This window comes from Pseudonaja textilis, chromosome Z (assembly GCF_049901715.1).
Source record: "Pseudonaja textilis isolate UNSWEBS1 chromosome Z, rPseTex1.2, whole genome shotgun sequence".
Classification (NCBI taxonomy): Eukaryota; Metazoa; Chordata; class Lepidosauria; order Squamata; family Elapidae; genus Pseudonaja; species Pseudonaja textilis.
Genome location: NC_142008.1, coordinates 76,490,207 through 76,506,537, shown reverse-complemented (window position 1 = coordinate 76,506,537; position 16,331 = coordinate 76,490,207). Strand labels below are relative to the sequence as shown.

The following is a 16,331-nucleotide window of genomic DNA, read 5'->3' as shown; positions in this document are numbered from 1 at the left end:
GAACTTTAAAATGGAAGAAGAACATGTAAAAGAAATTATGATAGTATGGGCCAAAAATTTTGGATATACTATAGAATTAGACAATTAGCAAAAACTTTAGGAAAGAAAGTACAAACAAATGATATCAACAACATATAAAGAAAACCTTTACAAAATGTTCTATACATGGCATTTGCCACCAGCAACAATGGCAAAGATGTTCCAGAACATATTGCCAGAGTGCTGGAAATGTAAACAAATACTGGGGTTCCTATTACCATATGCTGTGGACCTGTCCAGTGGTGAAAAATATTGGTTAAAGATAAAAAGATGGTAAGGAGAAATGACAACACGACAAATAGATTTAAAACCAGAACTGTTCTTACTAGGTATATTACCAGGGAAACATAACAAAAGAATTATATATTTAATATTACATGTAATAACAGCAGCGGGAATTATGTACGTGCAAAATTGGAAAAAAGAAGATATACCTATAGAAGAAAATGTAATAAAAAAATACTAGATTGTGCCAAAATGGACAGGTTAACGATGAAAATTAAGGATAAAGAGGAAATAGAGTATTATTTAACTTGGGACTTATTTTATAATTGACTAGAAAATAGAAGCAGAAGTTGTAAACTTATAATTAAGGACAATCAATGAAATAGAAATATAGATAGATAGATAGATAGATAGATAGATAGATAGATAGATAGATAGATAGATAGACAGACAAATAGATAGAAAGATAGATATACATATATAGATATATATAAGCAATAATACCATATGTGATGACCCAGGGCATGGCACAAAGGCAACACAGTTACATAAGTAAGAAAAGTCCCTTTAATACCTCCAACTTTGCCCCCAATGTCCAATTACCTTCGGCTGGAGAAAAAACTCTCCCAAAAAAGAAGAGGGGGTGGGCCTGGATCTTCCTCTGAATTCCCTAGGCCTTGTCTATCTCTTCCCTGCTCTGCCCAGCTGAACTTTGCCCTTCCCAGTTCCTTCCACAGCCACTGGAGCCACACTCCCACTCCCTGTCAGCTGCTTGGCCTCCCCCTCGGAATCAGATTCCGACAGGGGCATGACACCATAAGCAATATTATCACTGGATTATGTTTGATTATAAATTAAATTGTATAGGGCAATTAGAAGTGAAGATTATATTGTATATATTATGAGAATAATGGTTAAAATTATGGTATGTATAATATTATGTGTATTTAAAAGAGATTTGATATAGACAGTACACTACCGTTGCAGAAATGGAAATGTTATATATAACAAAGGAAAATCTATAATAAAAATATTTTTTTAAAAAAATAAGTAGAATAGATAGATTATTGACACTTTTGAACTTTGTTATTGGAAAATCCTCCTGGAATACTGTGGACACGGTCAAGAAAACCAACCATCTAAACAAATCAACCTGGAGTTTTCATTTGAGGCACAAATGATTAGGCTCAAATTATCCTATTTCAGATACATTACTTAAAACCTAATGCCCTAGATTTATTGGGAAGATGGAATATAAGAGAAGAATATGATCAACAGCAAGATAGATGGACTCAATATGCAATGGTGATTTTTTCCCCCCTGTAATGGCAAGTTCTTCTTTCAAATATTTAAAGTATGTTTACTGTCTTTCAGGTTAGCAAAACAGAAATACATCAAAATCTGCTAAAAGTGGTGCTAGAAAGCAAAATTAATTTTGATAAAATATATAGGATAAAGCTTAATCTAGTGGAATTAATGCTTATATTTTCTCCTTTTTCTTTCTTTTCTACACAAGTAGTATATTGTCTAGTACTACAGAAATAGCAGGCAAAAAACAAAACAAAAAATCAAGTTCCAACACAAATTCACCCATGCAACAGAATGCCAAATGGTCTTGAATTTTAGTAAAATAGGATGAAATTAATAAATTAACAAAAATGTGCACATATAGGGCAAAAATCAAGGAAAAACACTACTTGAAAATATCAGTCTGGCTCTCCACGATGGAAGCATTAACACATCTAAATGTGATGGACACGGGAAACATTATAAGATATAAAGATATTCTAAATGAGAAGGGGGAATTGAAAAACAAACAGGAATTAAATAACCAAGGGATAAATTTAATATAGTAACCGCATGCACAGATACAATCTAGATACCAAAAAGATACCAAAACATATGGTTTCTATAAAGAACCAATGAAATTGGATCAAATTCTAACAGGACCAGAGGATAAACTGATTAAAAAATTATATAATTACTTATTGTCTATTAGAATGGAAGAGGAGCAAGTAAAGGAAACTATGATAGCATGGGCTAAAAAAATTGAGTATTCCATAGAATTGGACAAATGGCAAAAGCTGTGGGACAGAAACTATAAATAGACACTGTCTATTGCATATAAAGAAAATTTATACAAAATGTTTTCTAGGTGGCACTTCCCACCAGTAAGATTAGCCAGAATGTTTAAGGATATGTCTGCCAAGTGCTAGAAGTGCAACCAAATTGCAGGCATGTATTATCACATGTGGTGGACATGTTCAAAAGCAAAAAAAATAAAAATACTGGACTAAAATACATCTGGCTAGAAAAAATGATAAGGGAATATACAGATTTAAAACCAGAAATATTCCTGTTGGGCATCATACTGGATAAATATAGTAAAAGAAAGGCATATTTAATAGTACATGTGTTAACAGAGGCCAGAATCGTGTTCACACAACATTGGAAGGAAGAGATCTTCACAGAAGAAAAGATAATAACAAAAATTTTAGAATATGCAAAAATGAATAAACTAAGATCTGTTCTATCATTGGTTAAACAAGTGAAACATGAGTTAGAAATTCGAAGATTACAAGAGAAAGATTAATCTCATGATCAGGGTTGTTACTTATTACTTGTGATTAATTTTGATTAATTTTACTAATTAATATGTCTCAATATTATGAAGGAAAAGCACTGTTATCACGAAATTATCATTAGAGAAGACTATTACTATGATGAATATTACTACACACACACACACACACACACACACACACACACACATATGAAAAAGTGCACATACAAAATTGCCTAATCAATATGATCAGGTTTTTTTTCTCACTAGGTGAAAAAATATGGAACATTATGTAGTTCTGCACTCTATGTACTGTATGATCAATATTAATTTTTCAAAATAATTGTAATTGTGTTATGTAAATATGTCCACTGATAATGAAACAACTGATGATGAAATGTCAGCTCTAATTTTTCTTTTTAACACTAGTTTGTTTGCAGCTCCAATTGATTATTTTAGAGGTTGCTGACTTCTGGAGCCAAGGAATGCATAGAACATTTTTTAAAAGCTACAAAATGAAAAATGCTACAAAACATAGAGGCTTTTTATTTTTTTAAAAATCCTGTGGAACACCTATTTTTACAAGTATAATGCAACATTCCCTAACTCAGTGTGCAGAAAACAAAGCTAGCAATTTTTAGCAACTCTGAGCACAAAAATGGCCCTGGGAAGTTACATGGATTGTTTAAACCTGGCTTTATAGATTGTTAATCAAATTATTTGATGAGCTATTGACTTTTTAGAAGAAAAAGCAATAGAAACTGGATTAGAAACACATCTCAGCTATGTATGCAAAAAGCAATTAATATTAAATTCATAGTGACAAAAAAGCATGCACACTTACTGTGGCTAATTCGTCAAACTTTCCAAAGAGTTCATTCAGAAGCTTCACTAGTTCTTGAGCAGTGCACTGAGATGCCAAACTGGTAAACCCCACAATGTCTGCAAATAATATACTGTAAAATGAAAGGAAGAGTCAGAAATATTTTGCCAAAAACTATATGTTAACATTTTAAAGGAATTCACAGAGAAAATAAGGGAATGAACATAAAACAAAAATATATTATATTATAATCCTCTGTTTTTAATCTACCACAAAAAGCAATGGAAATACTCCAGAAAATTATGAAGTTAATGAAATTACAGTATTTATGCTAGTGTATATTGTTTGTACTGTATTTTCATTGAATAACTGGGATATTGGATCAAAACATTGGCAAATCTTGGCAGTGCAGTTGTGAAACTTGCTGCAAATTGGCAAGAAATATGTATGTGAAAATATTAAAAGTTGACCACATAGAATCAGCAAATTCTGATGACTGCAAATTATTTTAAGTAACCAGCCTTGTCTTGGTCATGCCTTGAAGGGAGTACTCTGTCAGCAAGGGTGCTGGCAGAAGCATGGATTGCAGATCTCAGCTCCGTCAAATCTCTCATAAAGCCGAGCTAATATTTGTGAGTTAATTTGACCATCATGATATTTCCTTCATGTTTATCACTTCCTGTGTACATTTGTATTATCCCTGTCCCTTACTGTGATTTTGATTTAGATGAAAGCTATCTCTATAAATTCCAATGATATCACCATACCTCAGTGCAAGTACGGGTAATCCTCAACAGTTCGCTCAGTGACAGTTCAAAGATACAACAGCACTGAAAAAGTGACTTATGATCATTTTTCACACTTATGACCACTTATGACCCCACGGTCAGGTAATTTACATTCAGATAGTTGGCAACTGACTCACATCAAATGGTAGCAGCATCCCAGGGTCATCCCGGGGTCATCTGATCCCATTTTGTGACCTTCTGACAAACAATTCAATGAGGAAACCTGTTCTGACCCAAACCTGGTTCCAAGTGAATGAACAAAACAAAAATAACAGCACAACCTTTTACTGTTTCATTTACAAATCCTGTTTCTTCACAGATAAAAGGCTGCTTCCAACTAATTAGCTCCAACAAGAAAGAGCCTTGCCAAGTTTTTGCAAGGCTGCCAAGAACAACAGATAAAGTTCCTACACAATAAATCAAAGAGTCTCCAAACACAACTTGGGTATTCTAACGTCCACCAGGCTCAAGTATCAAACTGCTTTGCCTTCTTCAAAGAACTGCAGTTTCTCAGCTGTCTTTTATCTTCTCAGGGAGGGGCCATTACTTTCCAGCCTTACTCCCAATCACCTGTGCTGATGCAGCTGCTCTTTCCTTTGAGCAGCCCTGCATGCACGTGCACTGGGGATGGGCTCCTCGGGGGCCTCTTCATTACTACTGCCAGCCTTCACAATCTCCAAAGGCAGCATTCCATTCCCTGATGGTCCTGGCCCCATCCCTGCATCACACGCAGGCCCCTCATCTGAGTCCTCACTCTCTAAGACCTCAGCCGTCCGCAGCTGCTCTAGGGCGAACCACAACAAAATGAGATTCACTTAACAACCATGTTACTAATTTAACAATTGCAGTGATTCATTTAACAACTGTGACAAGAAAAGTTGCAAAATGGTGCAAAGCTCACTTAACAAAGGTCTCACCACCATAAATTTTGGGCTCAGTTGTGGTTGTAAATTGAGGACTACCTTTACTTCAAAAGAAGTGCTTTTAAACATATAGGACTACACAGAAAGAACCTCTCTTCAACTAATTAAAGCAGCAAAGTCTTTTACCAGGCTCATGTGGCTTCCCTCATAGGTATCTCTGAATGACCATGTCTTTTTTACCATGATATTTTACATTTTTATCACTAATATTTTTATGTTGCTTTATTTAGTTCAAAGCAAGATATAACATAAACAGAAAATTAACTAGTTTCTAGATCCCTCAATTAAAGCCTACAGGCCCCTTATTACCTTTGTTGCTCTTCTCTGCACTCTTTCTAGAATTTCAGCATCTTTTTAATATCTTAATGACTGGAATTAGATATGGTATTCCAAGTGTGGTTTCACCAGTGCAATATAAAGTGGTCTTATCACTTCATATGATCTTGATACTATCCCTCTGTTGATGCAACAATTGGTGAGATTTCCATCTTACCAATCACTTAGGATTTTCTTCATTTTTTTCTAATTACATTTATAGTATTAACAGCTTTAAAAGTTGTAATGGCCCCCACTGGGTGTGAAACCTCCAGATTTCCATCACCAATCACAGTCCTTTAGCCTTTATTAAAAAAAAAAACTTTCTATCAGCCTTTATACTTTCTTCAAATCTATTAGTCATCCACCATATGGAGGTCTCATATGCTATGTAAGTCATTCTTGAATTCCACAAAGCCATGCTAAACCTTTTAAACAAAAATAAAATCTACATTTTGTTTCAATACTATGTGTGAATCAGCTGCAGTATATATCTCTATATACTCAAGGGTAGAAGATGGCTGCTGTTTTTGTTGCTGCTGCTAAATGAGCTGTGTTTCTTATGCAGGTTCTTAAAAAAATAAGGGTTGGGTTAAATAAAACAGGAGATGTGTGAGGCAAGTAATGTCTTTTTAGCTTATTCCTTTCTACAGAACAGTGATTTGGCCTCCCATTAAGTAGCTTAATGGGAATAGATTAACGTGTTCATGGAGTAGATGGCTCACCCAAGTCCCTGAGACACTGCATACAATTCAACTATGAATGACTTGAACATGGAAGTGCTGGTGAAACAGTAAACCCAGCACCCAGCAAGGGAATGTTGTGGGAATAGAACACTTATCAGAGAAAGGCGTGGGGTAGCAGTTCTCAACAGGTAATCTGGAATACTTTTTGCCAGCCTTTTATAAGAATGAATGTTTTAATTTATTTAGTAGGTTAGTTTATTTTACTTTACTTTATTGTCATTGCACCTCATACAACGAAATCAAACACCATATTTAGTGCACATCATGACCATGAAAACAAACACAAACACACATCCTTCACACTCCACACATTGAATTGAAAACCCCCGACACCACACCAACATTGCAGTATATAGTAGAATTCAACAGAACTACTGCTCTGGATAGAAGCTGTTTTTCAGCCTATTTGTCCTTATTTTTATTATTCTGTACTGACTCCCAGATGGTAATAGTTCAAAAAAAGGGTGCCTGGATGAGATGGATCTTTGAGAATGTTTTGAACTTTCTTAAGGCAGTGGGAGCTATAAAGTTCTTCCAAAGAGGGGAGGGGGCAACCAATGATCTTCTGGGCAATGATGTTAACCCTCTGGAGTGCTGTCCTATCTGCCACTGTGCAATTGGCAAACCATACACAGGTGCAGTAAGTTAAGGTACTCTCTATAGTGCAGCGGTAGAAGGTCACCAGCAGTTTTTCATTCAGTTGTTGTTTTCTTAGAAGTCTCAGGTAGTATAATCTCTGCTGGGCCCTTTTGACCGGTGCTGCAATGTGAGCACCCCAGGTCAGGTCCTCTTTTATGGTAACACCCAGAAACTGAAAACTGGCCATTTGCTCCACTCTGTCTCCATTGATAAGCAAGGGCTGGGTGTCTGATTTGTTCCTTCTATAGTCCATTATATAAGCTCCTTGGTCTTATTGGTGTTAAGGACCAAGTTATTGTCTCAACACCATCAAAGCAACCAATCCACCTCATCTTGGTAGGCAGACTCATCCCCCACAGAGATGAGTCCCACTACTGTTGTATCACCTGGAAATTTAGTAATAGTATTACTAGTGTGAGTGGGAATGCTGTCATGCACATAAAGAGTATAGAATAAGGGACTCAACACACAACCCTATGGTGTACCAGTGTTAAGAATAAGGGCTGAAGAGGTATTACCTAATCAGACCCTCTGTGAGCAGCCAGACAGGAAATCCATAATCCAAAGGCAGATTGAATAAGAAAGCCCAAGGTTCAGAAGGTTAGACACTAGTTTATGTGGAAGAATTGTGTTAAATGCAGAACTAAAATCTACAAAAAGCATCCTCACATAGCTCCCCTCCTGCTGCTCTAGATGAGTCAAAGCAGTGTGAAGAATGATGGCTATAACGTCCTCTGTAGATCTATTCTGTATGCAAACTGGTGTTTATCAAATGTATGTGGAAAACAAGAAATGATGTGCCGACAAACCAACTTCTCAAAGCACTTCATGATGATAGGAGTGAGTGCCACTGGTTTGTAATCATTGAGGTTATTGATAGGGAACTTCTTTGGCAGCAGAACAATGATGGAAGCCTTCAAACAAGATGGAATAGTGGACTGGGATAAAGACCGATTGAAGATCCTGGTAAAAACTCTGATCAGCAGAGTTTTTAAGCACTCACCAGAGATTCTGTCAGGACTGGCAGCCTTTCTAGGGTCTATAGCCCTCAGAATGCTCCTTACCTCCTGTTCCTCCACAATGAGGTGGGGGCTACAATTGGTTGGTAGTTGTATTTTAGCTGTCTCTATGTCTCCACTTCAAAGCAAGCAAAGAAATGATTCAGTTCCTCTGCCAATGAAGCATCCCCCTCAGCAGGGTGACATTGGTCAATTGATAATTGGTAATTTGTTGAATCCCTCGCCACACCTGCCTCATGTTATTGCTATAAAAATTATCCTCAATCTTCCTCTTATAATCAGTCTTGGCCTTCCAAATACCTTTTTTCAGATTAGCTCTGGCAACACTCTATCTTACCCCATCACCAGACCTAAAGGCCTTGGTCCTAACATGCAAGAGGCGCTGGACTTTCTTGGTCATCCAGGGTTTCTGATTGGGATACATTTATCCACAGTGGTAGTATATGTGCAGTGTTTGATATCGCACAAAACAGTCACAGTGTGCTTCTCTAGGTCAGGGTGGTAAAAGATGTCCCAATTGGTGTTTTCAAAACAACCCTGAATTTTCCCTAACAAATGCTAGCTTTCCTACTGGATTGAGGTATGTAATGAAAGAGAGATGGATTCTGAATGATGGATGTGAAAAGGGAACTTGAGGAAGAAAAGCAACAACCCAGAGGTTTTGTTAGCAATATTGCTGAATATTAAATTTACAGTAGATAATGTTGAATTAGCATTATGTAATCTAAAGCCATCGCTATCCACAGGACCAGATGGATTATGTACTTTTTTCCTGAAAAAGCTTGCTACCATCCTAACTGAACCTTTGCGTACAGTTTTTGAAGTATTGTTTCGAACTAGTTCCCTGCCAGATCTATGGTCATCAGCTATAGTTATACCAATTTTTTAAAAAGGTGATCCTAGTTCAGTCAAAAATTATAGACCAATTTCTTTGTGTTGTATTACATACAAAGTTATGGAATCAATTATAAATCTATTAATTGTTCACCATTTAGAAACAAATAATGTGCTACCTGACAAACAGTTTGGTTTAAGAAAAACTCATCCTGTAATTTACAACTTTTGCACTGTAAAAACATCTGGGCTACATGTCTTGATCAAGGTAAAGCTGTAGATGCAATTTACATAGATTTTTGTAAGACTTTTGATACAGTAGTACATGATAAACTGCTGTTGAAATTAAACTCTTACAGCATTTCCGCACATTCGCACAAGTAGATTGTTTTCCTGTCTAAAAGACTGCAGAAAGTCAAAATAGAGAACTTGCCGTCTAATCCTGCATCAGTTAATGGTGGTGTTCCACAAAGCAGCGTTTTAGGTCCCACACTTTTTTTGTTCTATATCAACAATTTATGTGATCAGCTTAAAAGCAATTACATTCTTTTTGCCGATGATGTAAAATTATTCAATTCTACAAATAATTCTTTGTTTTGCAAAGTGGTCTCAACTATGTGTTTGTTTGTCAACTTCAAATTTTGATTAATAAATACTCTGCCTTACATATTGGTAAACATAATCAGAATGTCAAGTATAAGCTAGATGGCATTGATCTAGCAGAGGACCCTCACCTTGTTAAGGACCTAGGTGTACTTATCTTTGGTGATTTATGCTCCACTGTAACAGCATTGCTAAAAGAGCATTAAGAGTTGTAAACTTAATTTTGCGAAGCTTTTTTTCTGGAAACATTGTATTGCTAATTAGAGCTTATAAAACTTATGTAGACCAACTTTAGAGTATTATTCAACTGTTTGGAATCCCCACCATATATCTGACATCAGTACAATTGAGCGGATTCAGAAGTACTTGCACTCTTCTGTACACAATAGAACTTCCTACGCTACTAGGCTCAAATTCTCAGTTTGGATAACTTAGAACTGTGTTGCTTGCAATCAGACCCAGGTACTGCAACATTATATGTAGTAATGTTTTATCTGTAAATGAGTTTTTCTGTTTTAATCACAATAATACACGCATGAACAACCGTTTTAAACTCTATATAAATTGTTCTAAATTTGACTGTAAGAAATATGATTTCTGTAACAGAGTTGTCAAAGTCTGAAATGTTCTACCTGATTCAGTTGTCTCATCTACAAATTTTCAATTTCAGTCATAAATGGACTTCCATGGACCTTACTTCATAATTAAGTGGAGGGGGCTTGCATAGGTAATGTGCCTATCGTCCCTGTCATTATATTTTTATTCTCTTATTCTTGTTCGGGTTTTTGTTTGACAAATTCCAATAAATAAATAAATAAAATATGCCTTATTGCCTTTTTGACATCAGGTGATGCAGCATCTTATTTTTTATAGACTGTTCTATGATTTCTTCCAAGTGATTTCAGATTGATATTCTAAATGCAAGTTTATTTTCAGGTATGTAATTCTAAATAGTTTTTATCTATAAAAGATCATACTACAAACATTCAGAATTCAATGAAATATATAAATGAAGCAGTTCAGTAAAATAAGTATATCTTCTTGCTCTTTGAAGCTTGGAAGCAAACGTAAAAATTTTGCTCATATTTGCATGTGAGTCACGTGGAAATATATCCCTAAAGGTAGTGAGTGTGGGATCAAACTCAGCAAGAAACAAACCATCCAGTATTTGTAAAAAAAAATAGATATAACTAATTCTATCGGGATCTTGGTACTGTAATAAGAAAATACACAGAATAGTCTCCATGAAATAGGAAAGAAACAAGTTGCACAATCCTGAGGATCAGAAAATAATTAAAATTAATTTAGAATCTGTATTTTATTATTCTCAGATCTATGTTAAACATCAAAAATAAGCAGACATTTTGATGTTCAAGTAGTGTAACTGCAAATGCCAAATTGTGCAGAAATAGTAGTCATTTAGATGTTTCACGTAAGTGTCAAAAATACTAAATTAATATTGTATAATTTGGGCTTGTCAAAAGATATATAGACAGAAATAGAACATTTCTGTTTGTATCTGAAAAGAATTCCTGTAACACGTTCAGCTAAATTCTGAATTTAAAAAATCACCAGGCCAAATAATTCTTCAGTCATGGAAATCATTGAGGGCTTCTGTTACAAATGAAACCTAAAATTTAGTAACTAACTTGAATTCCAAAACATCCTATGAAGAGTTTCATGAAAACACTGTTCATCTCTGTTAAAAACTAGCATGGCATTTTCTACTTTACTGACTCGAAATAAGTTGATACACTCTTCACTTGCAGACACTCAGATTTTCATTGCCTGGGTTTTTGCTTTTCACTACCTCATATTACTGTAGATACATGAAAAGTTTATACAGCCTGATTTATTTTGTAAGTTCATATCAATCCTACCTAACATTGTCATGCCTCTGAATGTAAATCTTATGGAAAATTCTTTCAGGTGGCTTAAGGAAATCTTCCTTCATTTCCATGGCAACATTTCTGGGCAAAAGGCTCATCAGGAGTCGTTCCTAAAAATAAGAACAAACATAATTGTGAGAAACATGATAAACTTTTCTTTTTTTCATTACATCTAGTAAACTGCAATATTTTTGAGACTATCTATTCTGAACAGAATTAACGAAGTGTTTGATAAACTAGAAGAAAGGGACATCTTGCAAGTCTTGAATTGGAGGTAAAAGTCGGGAAACCCCTTGCTTCTACTATGGCTTTTGTCCTTTGAAATAGTATGTCCTCCAGAAGATAGAAGAGCTCCTATTTATCAATAAGGAAATCAAGAAGCTCCTGTTTCACAGACTTCAAGGAATGGCTGCTATAAATCCTGAGATATAATTTTGGTTTCTGACAATATGTACAAGATCACTGATACTAAGACTGATACTTATTTTTTTGATTGTTAGAGATGACTTTATTATTAGAAATATTGATAATTAATGACCAATTCTGGTATAAGCATTTATTTTTATTTTACTTATTGCTTTTGTATCACATTATATTATAAGGCATCTAGACCAAAGAAATGAGGCAGCATACAAACTTTAACTATAAATAATTAAAAGTTAATATAATAATTCATTCTGTCTAATTTATATATTTAGTAAAGTAATATCCAATCAAACCAGAAAACAGAATTAGAATTATCCCAGGCATAAGATTATGAAGATATTTAAAATGTTCATAATTTAATACTGCACTTATCATTTTCATCCAGCAGTGGATCTGCTTTCACCTTTCAGAAATATCAATTATTTTCATCCAGCATAAAGATCATGGATATGGCTGTGTACACCTTTAAGTGTTATATGAAATATATGGCTTTTGATTAATGCAACTCCAGCAACCCTAGCATTAAACTGATAAATGCTGATCAATAATTAAATGCTATTTATAACATCCCCTTATAAAAGTTATAACTTTCAGAAACCTATAGATGTTCTTGTTGATGATTTTTTACGAATAGATATGTGATAAAATTTCATTTTTGTCTTCATGTTTCTTCCGAATTTCTTAAAATGATAAGAATGGTTGGTAAATATTAACATTCCTAAAAAATCTTCAAATGTTTAATATTAGTCATAAATCACTATCCATGAAGTAAGATGGAATGGATTGGCCTGGTGATTCTTTGCTTTCTGGAAAAATGGTAGGATCCACTTATCATGTATTTTTGAGATGCTATCTTAATATCTTCATTCCTTCTACAGCATAAACTACCTTGCTGAACAGAACTTCAAGAGCAGATAATTGGCTCTTATTATCATTATGATCAAAATGATATTAATAACAGCTTATAATAGAATCTATAATATTAGTGTGTGAAAGAATGTAGGATTAATTGCTATCTTTTCTGTCTGCTGTTTTGGAATTTAATTAACCTGTTCTTTTGCTACACCTAGCAAGGCAGATTATAAAACAATGAGACAAAATTATTACAAAATTATTTACTGAAATTGGTAACAGTTAAACATTAATTAAGACTATGATACTGCTTAAAAGTGGCAATTTTGTATTATCTAACATCCTACTGTGGTTTAAAAAAACTGTTCTTTTAATCATTTTTTTTAAAAAACCTTTTAATTAATAGTACTTTTAAATTTTTTAACTAATGACGTAGACAAGGAATGTTTAATATTTTTGAGGCTGACTCTTCAAAATTTAGAAGTATACCCAGATTTTTTCCAATGGTTAGAGAAAATTCAGGAATAATGGAGCCATACTAAGGTTTTTAAAAATCTTATTGACATATGAGATTAGGCATTCTTTTTCTTCGAAAAGTAACTAGTATAAGCAGCTAAGTCTTTTTTCAAAGCTCTTATTACATAGCTAAGATATCACAAATCATTTCGCATGATCATGTAAGCTTCATAAGTTCAAGTCCCATAAGAAACAGAATAGATTGGTTATATGGAAGACGAAGAGGATGGGTAAAATACAGAAATATACATAATGCTCTATTCTGGAAAGAGAAAACAAAAGATTCGCTGGATCCTAAGGATTGATCCAGGAGATGCCAGAATAGGCTTCTTCATTCTGATCACTCTTTTAGGTAGCAATAACCATTATGTTTCTAAAACCAAATTGCAATCCTTAACTCAGGAATAGCAGAATTTAGCAAACACCTTGTCCTATATTTTGTTTTTGTCAATGGCAAGCATTTATTCAGATTTCTAAGAGTATTTCCAATAGTTCTTGTTAGTGAAATTTGATCTACTCCAACCCTCCAGCTCACAATCTTTCTTCAGATGTTTTCCCTGGATAACCTAGTCAATAACCATACCGGTTCTTGAATTAACATTAGAACACTAATGTTAATTTAAGATTGCTATGCAAATCTGTAGCTTTCCCTGCTTATAGAAGATTACCTTACAGTCTGCTGAAAACAAAATTAAAGTGCTTTGTATGTTCACATTCTGCATTAATGTTTCATTACGGAAAATAAAATACTAGATTCTGGCTTAGGAAACATCATCATTTCGTTTTTATGATTCTCATTCTCCACCCCAACCTGGCATCCAACCGCATCACATTCAATTTAGTTAATCAGTAAAGAATAGAAGAAAAGAAAAATACAATTTTCGTTCGTTTTCCTAAAACATCTTTACAGAAAATTGCTGGCTATCTATTGTGTGTTTTCACTTCAGATCCATTAACCTGTTATGTGTTCAGAGTATTGCGGCGTAAATTCAGCACCAGAAAAGTAACACAGATGACTGAGGCTTCATTTTACTTCTTTATAAAACTATAAAGTAAATTTTACAATGCCAGTTGTAGATTTCTCCAACATGGAGCAAACTCAAACAGAAGCAGACATGTTACAGGTTCAGAGCAGAACAGCCACTCAGGAGCTCAGAAACAGACATCAGTTTCACTTTAGTTCAGCAGGCAACAAGACACACAGCAAAGGAGAGAAGCAGTTTCATTTTCAATAGACAGACTCAGAGCTGCAGAACCTAATATAGAGCCACACCTAGGCTACTTCTAGTTGCAGTTTCCAAACAGTCCTCATTGGCTGACCTTGTTACTATGCTCTATTCCAGTTTATGAATATACTCTGACATTATGCCTGCCCTGAGTTCAGAATAAATTATATTCAAGTCATTTTCTAAAGTAATAGAAACACACCTAATCATTTCTATCTGCTAAATAAATAGTACTTGGAGGTGAAGAGCTTGAAAATCAAACACTTATCAGTATTATAAGATCCTGTTTTATTTCAATTCTCTATTTACTTAACTGTAACCTCTGTAACTGTATTAAATCAATCAGAAGAGAGCTGAAAGGGACTTTGGAGGTCTTCTAGTCTAGCCCTGCTCAAGCAGCAAGCATACCATTTCAGATAGGTGCCTGACTGTCCAATCTCTTCTTAAAAATTCCAGTGATGAAGCACCCACAACTTCTGAAGGCAAGCTGTTCCACTGATTAATTATTCTCACTATTAGGAAGTTTCTCCTTAATTCCAGATTGCTTCTTTTCTTTAGTTTCGTTCCATTATTTCTTGTCCTGCCTACAGGTGATTTGAAAGGTAAATTGACCCTCTCCTCTTTGTGGCAGCTTCTCAAATACTGGAATAATGCTATCATACCACCCTTAGTCCTTCTTTGCTTTAGACTAGCCAAGCCCTAATCCTGCAACCATTCTTCATATGTTTTAGTCTCCAGGCCTTTAATCATTTTAGTTGCTCTTCTTTGCACTTTTTCCAAAGTCTCTAAATCTTTTTTGAAATGTGGTGACCAAAACTGGATGCAATATTCCAGGTGTAGCCTTACTAAGGCTTTATAAAGTAGTACTACATGATTTTGATTCTATGTCTTTGTTTTTATACAACCAAGAGTTGCATTAGATTTTTGGGGGGTTGTTCTTGCACACTGCTGACTTGTGTTTAAGTAATTGTTGACTAGGACTCCGAGGTCTCACAATTATGGTTTTTGAGCTAGGTTTCACCTAATCTGTACTTCTACCTTTGGTTTTTCCTGCCTAAATGTAAAGCTTTGCTTTTCTCCTCATTAAATTTCATTTTGTTTCAGATGGCCCATTATTCAAGTCTGTTAAGATCTTTTGGGGATCCTGAGTTTGTCTTCTGGAGTGTTGGCTATTCCTGCCAGTTTAGTGTCATTTGCAAATTTGATGAGTTCTCCTATTGGTATTCCCTCCTCTAAGTCATTTATGAAGGTATGGAAGAGTATTGGGCCTAAAACAAAATCTTGTGATACCCCACTGCTTACTTCCCTCCATTTAGATGTAGTACTATTAAGGATTACTAGTTGAGTATGGTTTGTCAGCCACTTACAAATCCATCTGGTGGTGATGCTGTATATCCCACATTTTTCTAGCTTATGAAGAAGGAGGTTGTGGTCTACTTTGTCAATTGCCTTGATGAAGACTAAATATTACTACGTCCACAACATTTTGCTGGCCTACTAATTTAGTAACTTTGTCAAAGAATGAAATAAGATTGGTTTGGCCTGATCTGTTTTTTATAAAGTCATGCTGGCTATTAGTTATAACTTTATTTGTTTCTAGATGATCACAGATCTGGGTTTTTGTTGTTGTTATTCTTTCCAGTATCTTTCTAGGTATTGATGTTAGGATTGGTCTGTAGTTTCCTGGGTCTGGCTTTTTCCCCTTTTTTGAAGATGGAAACCACATCAGCTCTGGTTCACCCCTCTGATAGTTCCCCAATTTCCAATATGTTTTTAAAGATATGGTACAATGGTTATGAAATAATATTTGTCAGCTCCTTCAGAACACAGGGATATAAAACATTATGTCCCAGTGATTATATTGATGAAGATCAGACAGATGTTCTCTTACCATTATTGCTCCTC

General features: G+C 34.8%; 1 protein-coding gene across 1 annotated transcript in view; it reads right to left on the bottom strand.

The window, feature by feature from the left end:
* Positions 1-16,331, bottom strand: part of ADCY1 (adenylate cyclase 1) — a 251,325-nt gene that overhangs the window by 93,298 nt on the left and 141,696 nt on the right. The window contains exons 3-4 of the mRNA XM_026702318.2: positions 11,398-11,516; positions 3,672-3,783 (exon numbers count right to left, since the gene is read on the bottom strand). Coding sequence (XP_026558103.1) covers positions 3,672-3,783; positions 11,398-11,516 — 231 coding nt within the window. The remainder of the gene's footprint in view (positions 1-3,671; positions 3,784-11,397; positions 11,517-16,331) is intronic.